This window comes from Canis lupus, chromosome 16, assembly GCF_003254725.2.
Source record: "Canis lupus dingo isolate Sandy chromosome 16, ASM325472v2, whole genome shotgun sequence".
NCBI lineage: Eukaryota > Metazoa > Chordata > Mammalia > Carnivora > Canidae > Canis > Canis lupus.
Window position 1 is genome coordinate 27,100,298 of NC_064258.1, and position 14,403 is coordinate 27,114,700.

Here is a 14,403-nt window from a genome sequence, read left to right on the forward strand (position 1 = left end):
GCCAAAAGAAAAAAACATGCTGGATAAGAAAACTATACATGGCAAAACTGTCCTTCAGAAATTAAGAGAGTTAAAGACATTCTCAGATAAACAGAAGCTAAGTGAGCTCATCACCTCTTGACCTTATAAGAAATCTCTAGGGATTTCATCAAAATTAAATGAAAGGACACTAACCTATAAAAACTTATAAAAGTACAAAGCTCACTGGTAAATGTAAAAACAGACTCATATTCAGAATATCTTACTACTGTAATGGTGGAAAATATTGTTATCTGTAGTACAAAAGCTAAAAGACTTTTGTAAAAGTAAAGTAAAAAGTTATAGTATTATAAATATTGTTACAACGATTTGTTAAAGGATGCACAATATAAAAAGATGCAAAGTGTGATGTTAATAGCACAAAATGTGGAGAATTAAATGAGAATTAGAAATGTAAAGCTTTAGTATGTGATTGAAGATAGGTAATTATCAGCTTAAAACAGACTATTATAGGTAATGGAGATTAAGGAGTGCACTTGTGATGAGCATCAGGTGTTGTATGGAAGTTTTGAATCACTATATGTATACCTGAAACTAAGATTACACTGTATTTTAACTAAATGGGAATTTAAATAAAAAATTTTAAAAATAAAAATAAAACTACCTTATACTCTGACAATTGCACTATTTACTATTATTGTATTTACCCAAAGAAAACAAAAACACTAATTTAAAGGGATACATGCACCCAGATGTTTGTAGCAGCATTATTTACAATAGCCAAGATATGGAAGTAGCCTAAGTGTCCACTGATTGATGAATGGGTAAAGAAGATGCGGTATATATATGCAATGGAATATTATTCAGCCATTAAAAAGAATGAAATATTGCCATTGCAATGACTTGGATGGAGCTAGGGTATAATACTAAGTGAAATAAATCAGACAGAGGAAGACAAATACCATATGATTTCACTCATATGTGGGCCTTAGGAAATAAAACAAATAAGCAACGAGAAAAAATGAGAGAGAGAAACAGAGAGTCAAATCAAGAAACAGATTTTTAATTATGGAGAACAAGTTGATGGTTATCAGAGGGAAGGTAGGTGAGGCAAGGGGTTAAATATGTGATGGAAATTAAGGAGTTAACTTATTGTGATGACCACAGGGAGAAATATGGAACTACTGGAATACTGAATTATTATATTGTATACCTAAAATTAATATAACACTGTATGTTAAGTAACTAGAATTAAAAACTTAAAAAATAGGGATGCCTGAGTGGCTCAGTGGTTGAACATCTGACTTCAGCTCAGACAGAGCATGATTCCAAGGTCCTGGGTTCAAGTACCACATTGGGCTCCCCACAAGGAGCCTGCTTCTCCCTCTATATCTCTGCCTCTCTCTATGTCTCTCATGAATAAATAAATACAATCTTTTAAAAAAACTTATAAAATAGACTATTATAGCTATTAAATGTTTTGTGTAAGCCTTATGATGATCACAATGAAGAAAGAGAAACAAATTAAAGCACACCACTACCAAAAAAATAAATCACAAAGAAAGATAGCAAGAGAAGAATGAAGAGAAAGAGAACACAAAAAAATAAAAACAGAAAATGATTAATAAAATGGCAATAGAAAGTTCTTAACTATCAGTGATTACTTTAAACATAAATGGATTTTCTCTAACCAAAAGACAGAGTGGAAAATGGATAAAAAGCAAGATCTAATAATAAACTGGCTATAAGAAGCTCAATTTACCTTTAAGGACATTTTTATGCTGAAAATAAAGGAAAGGAAAAAATATTCCATACAAATGGTAACCAAAAGACAGCAGAGTTTGCTATTCTTAAATCAGATAAAATAGACTTGCAATCAAATCAGTCACATACACACACACACACACTTGCACACAAACACACACACACAAACAAGAAAAATGAATATAACACTTGTTTTAACTATATATGCACCAAATATTGGAGTACCTAAAAACTTAAGTAATATTGACAGACTGAAGGGATATATAGACAGCAATTCAATAATAGTAAAGGACATCAATACCCTACTATTAACATTGGATAGATCAATGAGAAGGTGAATCGGGAAGAAAATGGCAGGCCTGAATAAAACTATAGACCAAATGGACCTTCCAACTGGAACAAAATACACATTCTCCTCAAACACACATGGAACATTCTCTGGGATAAAACATATGTTGGTCCACAAAGCAAGTTTTATGAAATTTAAGGGAATTGAAATAAAATCTAATATCATTTCCATGCACAATGGTATAAAACCTTAAAAAAAAAGCAGAAAAATTCACAAAATATGCAACTTAACATCATACTCCTGAACAACCAATGGACCAAAGAAGGAAAAACAAAATCAGAAAAGCATCTTGAAATAAACAAAAATAAAACAAAACAAAAAACATTACCAAAACATAAGGGATATAGCAAAAGTAGTTCTAAGTTTACAGCAATAAATGTCTACATTAAAAAAATCTCAAATAACCTAACTTTATCCCCAAAGAAAGTAAAAAAGGAAAACAAACTTAGTCCCAAGTTAGTATAAGGGAGGAAATAACAAAGACCAGGCAGAAATACATGGAACAGACCAAAGAGCCAAATGGGGAAAAAAATCCATTAAACCAGGAGTTGGGTTTTGAAAAGATTTTTAAAAAGGCAAATCTTTAGCTAGACTAACAAAGAAAAAGTGATAGGACTCAATAAAATAAAATTATGAAAGAAAGAGGAGACGCTAAAATTGATATAATAGAAATACAAAGTATCATAAGAGGCAACTATAACAATTATCTACCTACCAACTGCATAACCCTTTAGAAGAAATGAATAAATTCCTAGAGACAGACAACCTAGCAAGACTGAATCATGAAGAAATGGAAAACTTCAGCAAACCATTCACAACTAAAGGGACTGAATTTATTATTAAACCTTCTAACCAGAAGTAGATGGTTTTACAGGGGAATTCTATGAGATATTTAAAGAATTAATGTTTATATTCCTGACTCCCAAAAATTAAAAATGAGGGAACACTCCCAAACTCATTTTATAAGGCCAACTTTACTCTGATACCAAAGACAGGTAAGGACACTACAAGAAAAGAAAATTACAGGCCAATATCCCTGATGAATACAGATGCAAACTTTCTCAACAAAATACTAACACACCAAATTCAACAGCACATTAAAAGTATCATATGCCAAGATCAAGTGAGATGTATTCCTGGCATGCAAGTATGATTCAACCACAGTAATCAATGCACATAATACACCCCATTAATAGAAGTAGGGGTAAAACTTATATAACCCTCCAAAGTGATGCAGAAAAAAATCTGACAAAATGCAACACACTTTTATGACAAAAGCTTTCAACAGTTTTGGTATAGAACAAACATATATCAATATAATAAAGGCTATATATGACAAACTTGAACTAATGATTTTCAATAGTGAAAAGCTGAAATCTTCCTATGAGATCAAAAATAAGACAAAGTTCTCCATTCTTACCACTTAATAAAGCATTAGAAGTCCTAGTAAGAGCAAATAGGCAAGAAAAAAGAATTAAAAGGCATCCAAATCAGAAAACAAGAAATAAAACTGTGGGGGAAATGGAAAGATGTTGGTTAAGGGTGCAAATTTTCAGCAATAAAATGAATCAGTCTGGGGATCTAATGTATAGCATAGTGACTAAAGTTAATAATATATTATTTACTGGAAAGTTTCTTACTAAATGTTAAGTGTTCTTTCTATGTAAAGTGGTGGATGTTTTAACCTTATTGCAATCATTTAAAAATATATACTTATATGAAATCATTACATTGTACACCTTAAACTTACACAATGTTATATGTCAATTTATCTCAATAAATCTTGGGAAAAAATTTAAAGATAAAAGCTTATTCATTCTCCAATCTTATGGACATCTGCCATTTGCCTTTTTCAGAAGTTTCTTTTTTCTTTAGGATTCCAGTTAATTGTTCCAGTGTAGGTAAATTATTCAGGAATTCTTTAAATGTTTTCAATAAAGAGGGGTTGGTTGATTGTAACAATAACTGAATTGCAAAGGAACACACACTTGCACACAAGTGTGCAAGAAGACTTTACAAGAAGATGAAGAGAATTTAGCTAATGGAAAAGAACAAAACAAAACTAACTTCTTGACCCCATGTAAGATATGGTGTTAGAAAATAAGACCTGGATGTTCTATGCAACTGAAGAATTACTGAACTCTAATTGAATTTATTTTAAAAAAAAAAGAAAAGACCTTAAGAGGGTTGCTCAGATGTATTTTGATTACAGAAATATCTCAATGGGTACAAGAAAGATTTGTAATATAGTATAGAGATGTGAAGTCAAGTTGAGAGAGGAGAATCATCAAGCATTATGTACATGAGAGTCCTGGAAATGACAGATTATTGAATGGACAGAAGAGTAAGAGGGGTCCAATGTTTTTGGATATGATACAATGAGAAGGGCTGATAGGATATTAACATATTTTCCATCTCTTTGAAACAAGTATTTCAAGAAATACAAGGAATTTAATGCTGAGCTACTATAAAATAGATTGCCTCTTACCTTGCAATCTGGCGTGCAGCATTCCCCAGAACCACATTGTTTACCAGTTTTTATTACACACGACCTAGGGTCACAGCAGGCTTTATGCGTACAAGTCTGTAAAATAGACAAATTCAAATGGTCTCTTCTCACATCAATTATAATTTGTCTTTTAAGAAACTTGCCAATTCCAACTAAATTGCCAAATTTATTTATACAGAGTAGTTTTTAATATTCCTTATTTTAAATATATGTAGGATGTGCAGTAAGTAATGTATCCTCTTTTGTTCCTGATACTAGAAATTTCTTTTTTCTTTCATATCTCTTTCATCAGCACAGCAAGAGACCTATCAAATATTATTGTCAAAAGCACTGATTATTGTCAAAGCACTAGCTTTTATTTTCATTCTCTGATTTCTATCTCATTGATTTCTACTTTTATCTTTATCATTATTTCCTTCTATTTATATTAGGTTTAACTTAGACTAGTATTTTAGTTACCTGAAGCATTCTAATTGAGTTTTTACCTTTCTTCTTCTCTAATATAATCTTTTATTTCTATAGATTTTCCTTGTAATGTTTTAAATGAATCTCATAGATTTTGACATTATGTTTAAATGTACATAATGCTAAATATATATCCTAAAATTGCTTTTGTAATTTTTTCTTTGAGCCAAGGGCCATTTAGAAGTTACAGTTTAATTTCCAAATATTGGGGGCTTCTTAAGATATTTTATTAAACTTGATTTCTAATTTAATTCTCAACATAAAATAAATATGTTGAGATTTATTTCATGCCTCAAAATATATTCTATCCTAATAAATATTCCAATTTTCTTTTAAAGGAATTATATATTTAAGTTGTTAAATATAGTAACCAATAAATATCATTACATTAAGGTGGTTTGTAGTACTGTTCAGGTCTTCTATATCCTTGCTTTTTTTTTTCTAGTTGTTCTATCAGTTAATGAGAGATGCGAAATAAATCTCCAAATATGATAGTAGATTTTTAAGTTTCTCTCATTAGTTCTGCCAGTGATTGCTTCATGAAATTTGAAGATTTAATGTGTGTATATATGTAAATATATTTTTATGAATTTATATATTTATTATTGTTATATCTTATGTATTTATCCTTTTATCATTTTGAAGCATTACTATATCTCTACACTATATATTAATATAGTCACTATAGCTCTTTTATATTGGCTGTTTGCTTGTTATATCCTTTTCTGTTCTATTACTTTCTACAATACAGAGTATTTGGGGTTAAAAAGAATCTCTTACTGATAGCATGTGATTGTCACTTGATTTTTATCTAGTCTGACAACCTTTGCCTTTTGATTAGAGTGCCTGTCCTATTTATATTTAACGTAATTATTAATACACCTGTATTTCAATTTGTTATTTTGCCATTTGTCTCTATCTCGTGTTTGTTCCTCAATTTTTCCCTTCTTGTCTTATTTTATGCTGATGAAATATGTTTTGTATCTAGCCAATAAATCCTCTATTGGCTTTTTAGCTGTATGTCTGTATAATTTTTCAATATTTGCCCTAGGATTTACAGTTTCTTTGAAATACTATAATCTACTTAAAATTACTACCGATTTTCTTCAAGTAAATTATAGAAACCTTGTAACAGCTTATTTCAATGGACCCTTTCATATTTAATGCTGTTATATTATTATATAGCTGTAGATATGTAGACACAGGTATATACACATAAGTGTGTATATGTGTTTATGTATATATATTAGTGTTTATATGCATATATACATATATTAATCCATTAACACATACATATCCATACATATATGGGTGTATATGTGCATAATAAATACAAATGTAAATACATATTTATATGCACATATATGTATGGTGTATATATCAATGCATAGTGAATAATTATATGTATTTACATATTGTGCGTGTATATAATGTAGTTAGTAAAATTAACAGCAGAAAAGAAAAAGGACACATATAATTATTTATATTTACTCACATATTTACCAATTCCCTTGCTCATCCTCTTATAAATCAGACTGATCATCTATTGTGTTGGCCCTTCCGCCTAAAATATTTTAAAGTCTTAGAATTTTCTGTAGTGTAAGTTTATTGTGATATACTGTCTCAGCTTTTGCTTAACTGAGAATAATTTTATTTGCTTCCACTTTAAAGGATAACTTCTTTGAATATATATATCTTTTTCCTTGATCTTTTTTCTTTCAGTATGTTTGTCATTTAAAAGTCTACTGACCTCCATGACTTTTAGGAAGTTAGCTATATTTTGTATCATTGTATCCTGTACCTAATATGTCATTTTTTTAGGCTGAAATTAAGTTTTCCTGTTATCTTGGGACTCTGGGGGTTTTATTGATCTCTGTATAGAAGTGGGGTTTTTTCGTGCCTATATACTTATAGTTTAACGAGCATCTTGGATTCATAAGTAAATGTTTTCCTTCAAATTTGGAAAATAATCAGCACTACTCCTACAAATTTTTTTCTGTCATTTATTTTCTCTTTCCTTTATCTTGAAATCCAATTACACTTACATTGGGCTTAATATTTCCTCTCAGGTGTCTAAGGTTTTGTTGTTTTTCTTCAACTCTTTTGCTCTCTGTTCCATAGATTATATGTTTTTATTGTTCTATTGATCAACTTCATTGATTATTCTGCTTTTGGTCAAGTTCATTAATTCTTCGGCTTTTTGTTTTATTTCAGTTATTGTACTTTTCATTTCTATACTTTAAATTTATATGGGTTTTTTTATAGTGAACTTCTACGTTGATATACTTTAGCTCCTCATTCACAAGGATAATTTTTTTCCTTAAATTATTTGAGCATAATTTCCTTTAATGCTCCTAATATATTAAAAAATTACTGTGAAGTCTTTATCTGATAAATACAATATCTTTGACTTCTCAGAGTCAGTTTCCCTTAACTGCATATTTTTCCTAAATCTGGTTCACATTTTCCCAATTCTTTGAATGTCTAGTAATTTTTGGTTAATAGTTAGATTATAGGTACAACAATATAATGCCTGTATTCAGCTGTATCCTTCTAGATGCTTTTGGTTTGTTTATTTTTTGCCCAGTAGGCAAAAAAAAGTAGGCAGTTAAGTAACCTGGGTACAAACTATAAACTTTATCTCTCCAACAACTATCTCTGCTCAACTCATATGGCTTCCAACTGCTGAATTTTTAGCCTGATTCTCTGGTGAATGTGACATTCAGCCAAGGATTTAGGCAGAGAGAACACTTAGGTTTCAGAGTACAAATTATCTGTAATTTCCTTGTTTCTTAAGATTTCTCTTTAATTTCCAGTTGCAGTCCCAGTCAAACTCACAGGGCTTACCTGGGGCACCTATATCTTTAAGAGTCTCATCCTATTTTTTTGTCCTATAGGGTAATTCTGGGCCATGCATATTTTAGCAGTAAGCCAAATATGTGTAAAATTGATCATCAGATTTTAGGTTGTACCACTTTCACAGTTTCTCTCACTTTCAGGGTTTTCCCCTCTCACACTGAGTCGTAGAGCCACAATTTTCTATAGCTACATTTTTATATTTTCTACAGGTGATAGATTTTTTAAAAAACATACTTTCAACTGGCATCATCTGTCAATAGAAAGCTTTCTGCTTTATATAGCAAACAATGCATTTTGCAATTCCACTGGTAACAGTCTATTGTCTTTAGATATTCCTGTCTTTGTTATTGTTTGTATTAAGGGTATATCTCAAATCCTTAGACACCCTTCGTGATAACTAATTATGAATTTGGAGTTGACACATACACTAAATATCAGAAGGCAATCTATGAAGGTCAGAAGGCAATCTATGAAGGTAAACATTATCTAAAAGGCTTTTGGTACCACTTCAAAAAAAAGGCAAAAATCAGAAACTTGAAGGCTTCCATCTTCCCCAAAGTCGATCTTTTTCCATTTGTTTTTCTAAGAAACAAGGTCTTCATCTTTTTTACCTGTTATACACATATATACACATACTTTTTTACCTATATACAGATACATATAGGAATTTTTTTAATTTAAAAATTTTCTACTAACCTCTATAGTGCCACAATCACATTGTTCACCTTCTTCCAATTTCCCATTACCACATACTCTCCTCTGTCTTTGTTTATAAACTGGTATTTCAGGAAGGATGTTCCGAAGACATTCAAAGCCAGAATGTGAAGCTAAGTATTTGAAGTCATCCAAATTACAGGTGCTAAACTCCTTTACACCCCCAGACTGCCTAAAATATTTTTAAAAAATGGATATGACAAAAATTATTGCTGTATATCTGCATTTCCACTAATGTATGGTATTCTGAAAAGAGATTTAAAAAGCATTGTGGGGAAAAAAAAGCGCATTTTTAAAAATATTCACTGCATTGCAAAACATACTATTGTTATATCACACATTTTAAGTTTCACCAAGAAAATTATTGTAATGAAAAAAATACAAAATCTTTTTATTGTCATCCATCCTGTTTTTAAAAAGTCACAGTATTTTTTATCTATCTTGAGACCATTATTAAATCTGTAAATATAAGCACTGTGTTCATTTTATTTACTTTCCCAATGCCAAACAACTGAATTTTAAATTTTAAGCATCAGTATTTAACATTTTTTAAATTTTAATATGATTTTAATATAACGAAATTCTTGTAATGATTATATAAACATGTTTGTATTAATTTTAATAGTATTTTTAGAGCTTTTGCTCAACATAATTGAACATTTCAAATAAAAACCTGTTGACACTGAAGAAATACAATCCTAAGAGATTACAAATAATTATATGCCAACAAATTAGGCAACCAAATGCCCCCCTTAATACCCATCACCCAATTGCCCCATCCTTCTGCCCACCTCCAGCAACCCTGTTTGTTCCCTATTGATAAGAGTCTCATATTGTTTGTATCTCTCTCTTTTTTATCTTATTTTTCCTTCCCTTCCCCTATGTTCATCTGTTTTGTTTCTTAGATTCCACATTTTAGGGAAGTCATATATTTATCTTTTTCTGACTGACTTATTTTGCATAACCTAGTACACCCTATGATGACAAGTGATATGGAGCATTTCTTCATGTGCCAATCAATGGCTATGTGTAGGTCTTCTTTGGAGAAATGTCTGCTTATGTCTTCTGCCCATTTCATGACTGGATTGTTTGTTTTCTGGGTGTTGAGTTTGACAAGTCCTTTATAGATCTTGGATATTAGCCCTTTATTTGATATGTCATTTGCAAATATCTTCTCCCATTCGGTGGGTTGCCTTTCAGTGTTGTTGACTGTTTCCTTTGCTATGTAGGAGCTTTTTTATCCTGATAAAGTCCTGAGAGTTCATTTTTGCTTTTCTTTCCCTTGCTTCTGGAGATGTGTCTATCAAGAAGTTGCTGCAGCTGAGGTCAAAGAGGTTGTTGTTGCCTGTGTTCTCCTCAAGGATTTTGGTGGTTTTCTGTCTCCCATTTATGTCTTTCATTCACTTTGAGTTTGCTTTGTGTGTGGTGTAAGAAAGTGATCCAGTTTTATTCTTCTGCAGGTGGCTGTCTGATTTCCCCAACATCATTTGTTGAAGAGACTTCCCCCTCCCCGCCCCACTGGATATTCTTTCCTGTTTTGTCGAAGACTAGTTGACTATAGAGAGAACTGAGGATCCATTTTTGGATTCTCTAGTCTCTTCCATTAATCTATGTGTCTGCTTTTGTGCCACTACCATACTGTCTTGATGATCACAGCTTTGTAAAACAGCTTGAAGTCTGGAATTCTGATGCCTTCAGTTGTGCTTTTCTTTTTCAACATTACTTTGGATGTTTGGGGTCTTTTCTGGTTGCATACAAATTTTAGGATTCTTTGTTCTGGCTCTCTGAAAAATGCTAGTGTTATTTTGATAGGGATTGCATTGAATGTGTATGTTGGATAGCATAGACATTTTAACAATATTTGTTCTTCCAATCCATGAACATGGAATGTTTTTCCATTTTTTGTGTCTTCTTCAATTTATACATTCTACAGGGTATAGATCCTTTACCTCTTTGGTTAAGTTTATTCCTAGGTATCATATGGTTTTCGGTGCAGTTGCAAATGGGATTGATTCCTTGATTTCCCTTTCTGCTGCTTCATTGTTGGTGTATAGAAATGCAACAGACTTCTGTGCATTGACTTTATATCCTGTGACTTTACTGAATTTTCCTGTATCAGTTCTAGCAATTTTGGGGTGGAGTCTTTTGGATTTTGCAAGTTCCTTGTGATATGTCATGGAATTGACCTCTTTTTGTTGATTTTGAGGGGAGTTCTCTGTTCTTTTTAGACTTGAATGCCCATTTCCATCCCCAGATTAGGGAAGTTCTCAGCTATAATTTGTTCTAATAAACCTTCTGCCCCTTTTCCCTGCTTTTCTTCTTGGACTCCTATGATATGGATATCATTTCACTTTATGGAATTGCTGAGTTCCCTAAGTCTATCTTGGTGATCTAACAGTTTTCTCTCCCTCTTCTTTTAAGCTTCATTATTTTCCATAATTTTATCTTCTTATATCATTAATCCACTTTTCTGATTCCTCCATCCTTGTGTTTGTGGCTTCCACTTGGGACTGCATCTTGGTTATAGTATTTTTAATTTCGGCCTGGCTAGATTTTAGTTCTGTTATCTCCACAGTAAGGAATTCTCTAGTGTCTTGTATGTCTTTTTCAAGCCCAACTAGTATCCTTATAACAATCGCTTTAAATTCTACTTCAGACATCTTACTTATATATATATTGGTTAAATCCCTGGCCATGTGTTCTACCTCATGTTCTTTATTTTGGGGTGAATTCTTCCATCTCATCTTTTTGTCCAGAAAGGAAAAAAAAGAAAGAGAAAGAAGATCAAACAACAACAACAAAGTAAAACAAAGAAAATGGGGCAGCGGGGCTGGGGGGACAAGAAAAAAAAAAACAAGGTGTGTTTTGGTCTGCTTGTCAAAAGAATCTAGGTCCCAAGATAAAAAAAGAAATGAAGTAAGATGGAAGTAAGCAAAAAAAACAAACAAACTATATATATGTGTACATATATATATAACAATAAAACTTTTAAAATTTAATAATAAAAGATTTAAAAAGGAATCAGAAAACATAAAATAAATGAAAAAAAATAAGAATAAAAGAATAAAAGTAAAAAGGAAGCTACATCCTACTTCCCCTAGAGCTAATACTTGCAGTACTCTGTGTCCAATAATCTTAGTGTGAGCTAGTTGTTTGTGCTGGTATTCTGGGGAAGGGCCCTGCTGTGCTGATTCTCAGGCTGACTTGTTTTGGTGAGAATGCATTTCCAGGGCACAGGGGGTGGCAGAGCTAAGTGTAGGTGGCCATGGCCTTCACTAGGCGGTACTGTTTTGTTTCCTAAAGCCTTTCAACACTGATGGTGGGGATGAAAATTGCTGTGACCAGCTTTCTAGCCTCCAAGCTAGAACTTTGTACCTCCTACTCTTCAGTGAGCCCTCACAGAAGAGCAATCAGTCACATCTGTGTCCCCGGTTTCCATCTGAACCCTATGTTCACCCTGCCTGTGTCCAAGCCTTTCTATCTCAGGCATGCAACTGAGTTTCAAAACTTCAAATTTCAGGAACTCTTGTGGCATGGAACTGCACTGTTCCTCCTGGGGAGGATGTCACCATACATGCCAGTCAGTCCCAGGAAAGTAGTCACACGACCATTTAGCAGTTCGAAGTTTATAGCAGAAAGCTGGCAACAAGACTCACTGCTCTCATCCCAGGAAAACTGTTGCAGGACCATGCCACAGTTCATAGTTTATAGTAAAAGCCAGCACTAAGATCTGCTCCTCTCCTCTGGCTTCCTGGTTCCCATGCCTGGGAACAGTGCATCAACTTGGTACCACCCATTCTTCCTGCATTCCAGGGTATCCTCAGGGCACCCTGTCACTCTTGGGATTCTATCCTTCTTTGCCATCTAAGGAGCTTTAAGCCAGGCACATTCCAGACAGTAGCAAACTTCCAAAGGTTCAGATTTTGTGCTCTGCAGCTTCTAATACCTTGCAATAGCAGCTATAAGCAGGTTCCCTCCCTACCACCAGATCCACAGCTTTATCTACCCCAAATGAACTTACACACCTCTTACCTCCCAAAATGTGGCCATTTTTCTACTTAAGACTTGGCAGATTTTGTTCTTTCAGAATCTGATTGATTTCTTGGGTGTTAATAATGATTTTATAACTATCTGGCTGTGTTTGAGGAACAGGACAATCTCAGGGTGCCCCTACTCCTCCCACCCCTTACCCTACCTCCCCCTTACCCCTCCCCCTGGAGAGAGAATCTTAAGCAGGCTCCACACCAGGGTCAAGCTCACAATCCTGAGATCATGACTTGAGCCAAAATCAAGAGTCAGGTGCTTAATCAACTGAGCCCTTAATTTCTAAATTCTTGACATTATAGAACTAAATTGAATTTTATTAATACTCCACTCTTACATTTCTTATCAACAAACAAATAAAATTCATGAGCCAAAAACTCAAAACTAAAAACAGAGAAAATCTTATAAAACTAAATATGGATTCCAAAATTAATAGCTGAACAGAAAATGTGATTCTAAATTCTTGGCAGATGCCAAAGTTCTGTAGAAACTAAACACAAATTGTTTAAAGCCTGGAAGCCCTGGCCAGAAATTACACAGTTAGAACATGGGAAAACAGCAGAAAGGGGTTGTAAGTGAACCTATACTGTTCTAGCTGCACTTCATGTTCTTCTCAGAGGAAACCTCAGTATTGATTAGGTTTGAGACAGACTAATACTGACAGGGAAACCTAGTAATAGTAACCTGCCTACCAGAAAAGCTTTCCACTGGACTGGCAATACAGCAAATGAACTAGCAATGAACGATCTGAAAATGAAATAAAGAATACAATTCTATTCATAATAGTAAAAAAAATAAAAAGAAATAAAATATTTGAAGATAAATTTAACAAAACAAGTACAAGACATATAAACTGCAAAAAACAATATATTGCTGAGAAAAATTAAAGAAGACCCAAATTAATAAAGACATATATCATACTCAAGGATTAAAAGACTCAACATTATTAAGATGACAGTTCTCCCACTATTGGCCTATGCAATTAAACAACACAATACTTACCAAAATCTTAGCAAGAGTTTTCATAAAAATTAGAAAGCTTATAATAAAATACACATGAAAGTACAAAAGATTAATTAAGTGGGGGAAAGGATGATCTTTTCAAACAATGACATTGGAATAACCAGAAACCTACCTAGCAAAAATAAAAAGGAACTTAAACACATATACATAATTTATTCAAAATGTATCATAAAAATTAATATAAGAGCTATAAAACCATGATGCAAAAAATTGATAAATTATACTTCATCAAAAAATTTTTCTCAAAAAAAGCACAATAAGAAAGAAATATTTGAAAATCAGGTATCTGGTAAAGAACTCCAAACCAGAATATAAACAATCCTTACAACTCAATAAAAGTGTGAAAATTTCTACTTTGTTTTTCTTTAAATTGACAAGATTTTTGAATAGGATCTTCAAAGAAAATATACAAAGCTATTAAGCATGATAATATGTTCAACATCATTCAATATCATTAACTTAGAAAGAAATGCAGGTTAAAACCACTATGAGGTAACGCTACACACCAACTAAAATAATTTAAATTGAACATACTAAGCACACCAAGTCTTTATGTGGAACAACCAGGACTGGCCACATAATTTGTGGGAACCCAAGCAAAGTGGAAATATAGGGTTCCCTACTTATAAAGCAGGGAAAATATATTATTAATGTCACTAAAATAAAGTGTTTTCCTTTCCTCAGCAGTCTCTCTCAA

General features: G+C 32.6%; 1 protein-coding gene and 1 long non-coding RNA gene across 8 annotated transcripts in view; one reads left to right on the forward strand and one right to left on the reverse strand.

Annotated features, from left to right (window-relative positions):
* The window catches only part of LOC112651951 (disintegrin and metalloproteinase domain-containing protein 5-like), a 134,492-nt gene that overhangs the window by 78,634 nt on the left and 41,455 nt on the right, over positions 1 to 14,403 (reverse strand). For all 7 annotated transcript variants that reach the window (XM_049094832.1, XM_049094833.1, XM_025435504.3 and 4 more), the window contains 2 exons: positions 8,622 to 8,811; positions 4,581 to 4,676 (listed from right to left, as the gene is read on the reverse strand). In XM_049094832.1, the coding sequence (XP_048950789.1) occupies positions 4,581 to 4,676; positions 8,622 to 8,811 (286 nt within the window). The remainder of the gene's footprint in view (positions 1 to 4,580; positions 4,677 to 8,621; positions 8,812 to 14,403) is intronic.
* The window catches only part of LOC112652318 (uncharacterized), a 36,793-nt gene that overhangs the window by 21,958 nt on the left and 432 nt on the right, over positions 1 to 14,403 (forward strand). The window lies entirely within an intron of this gene.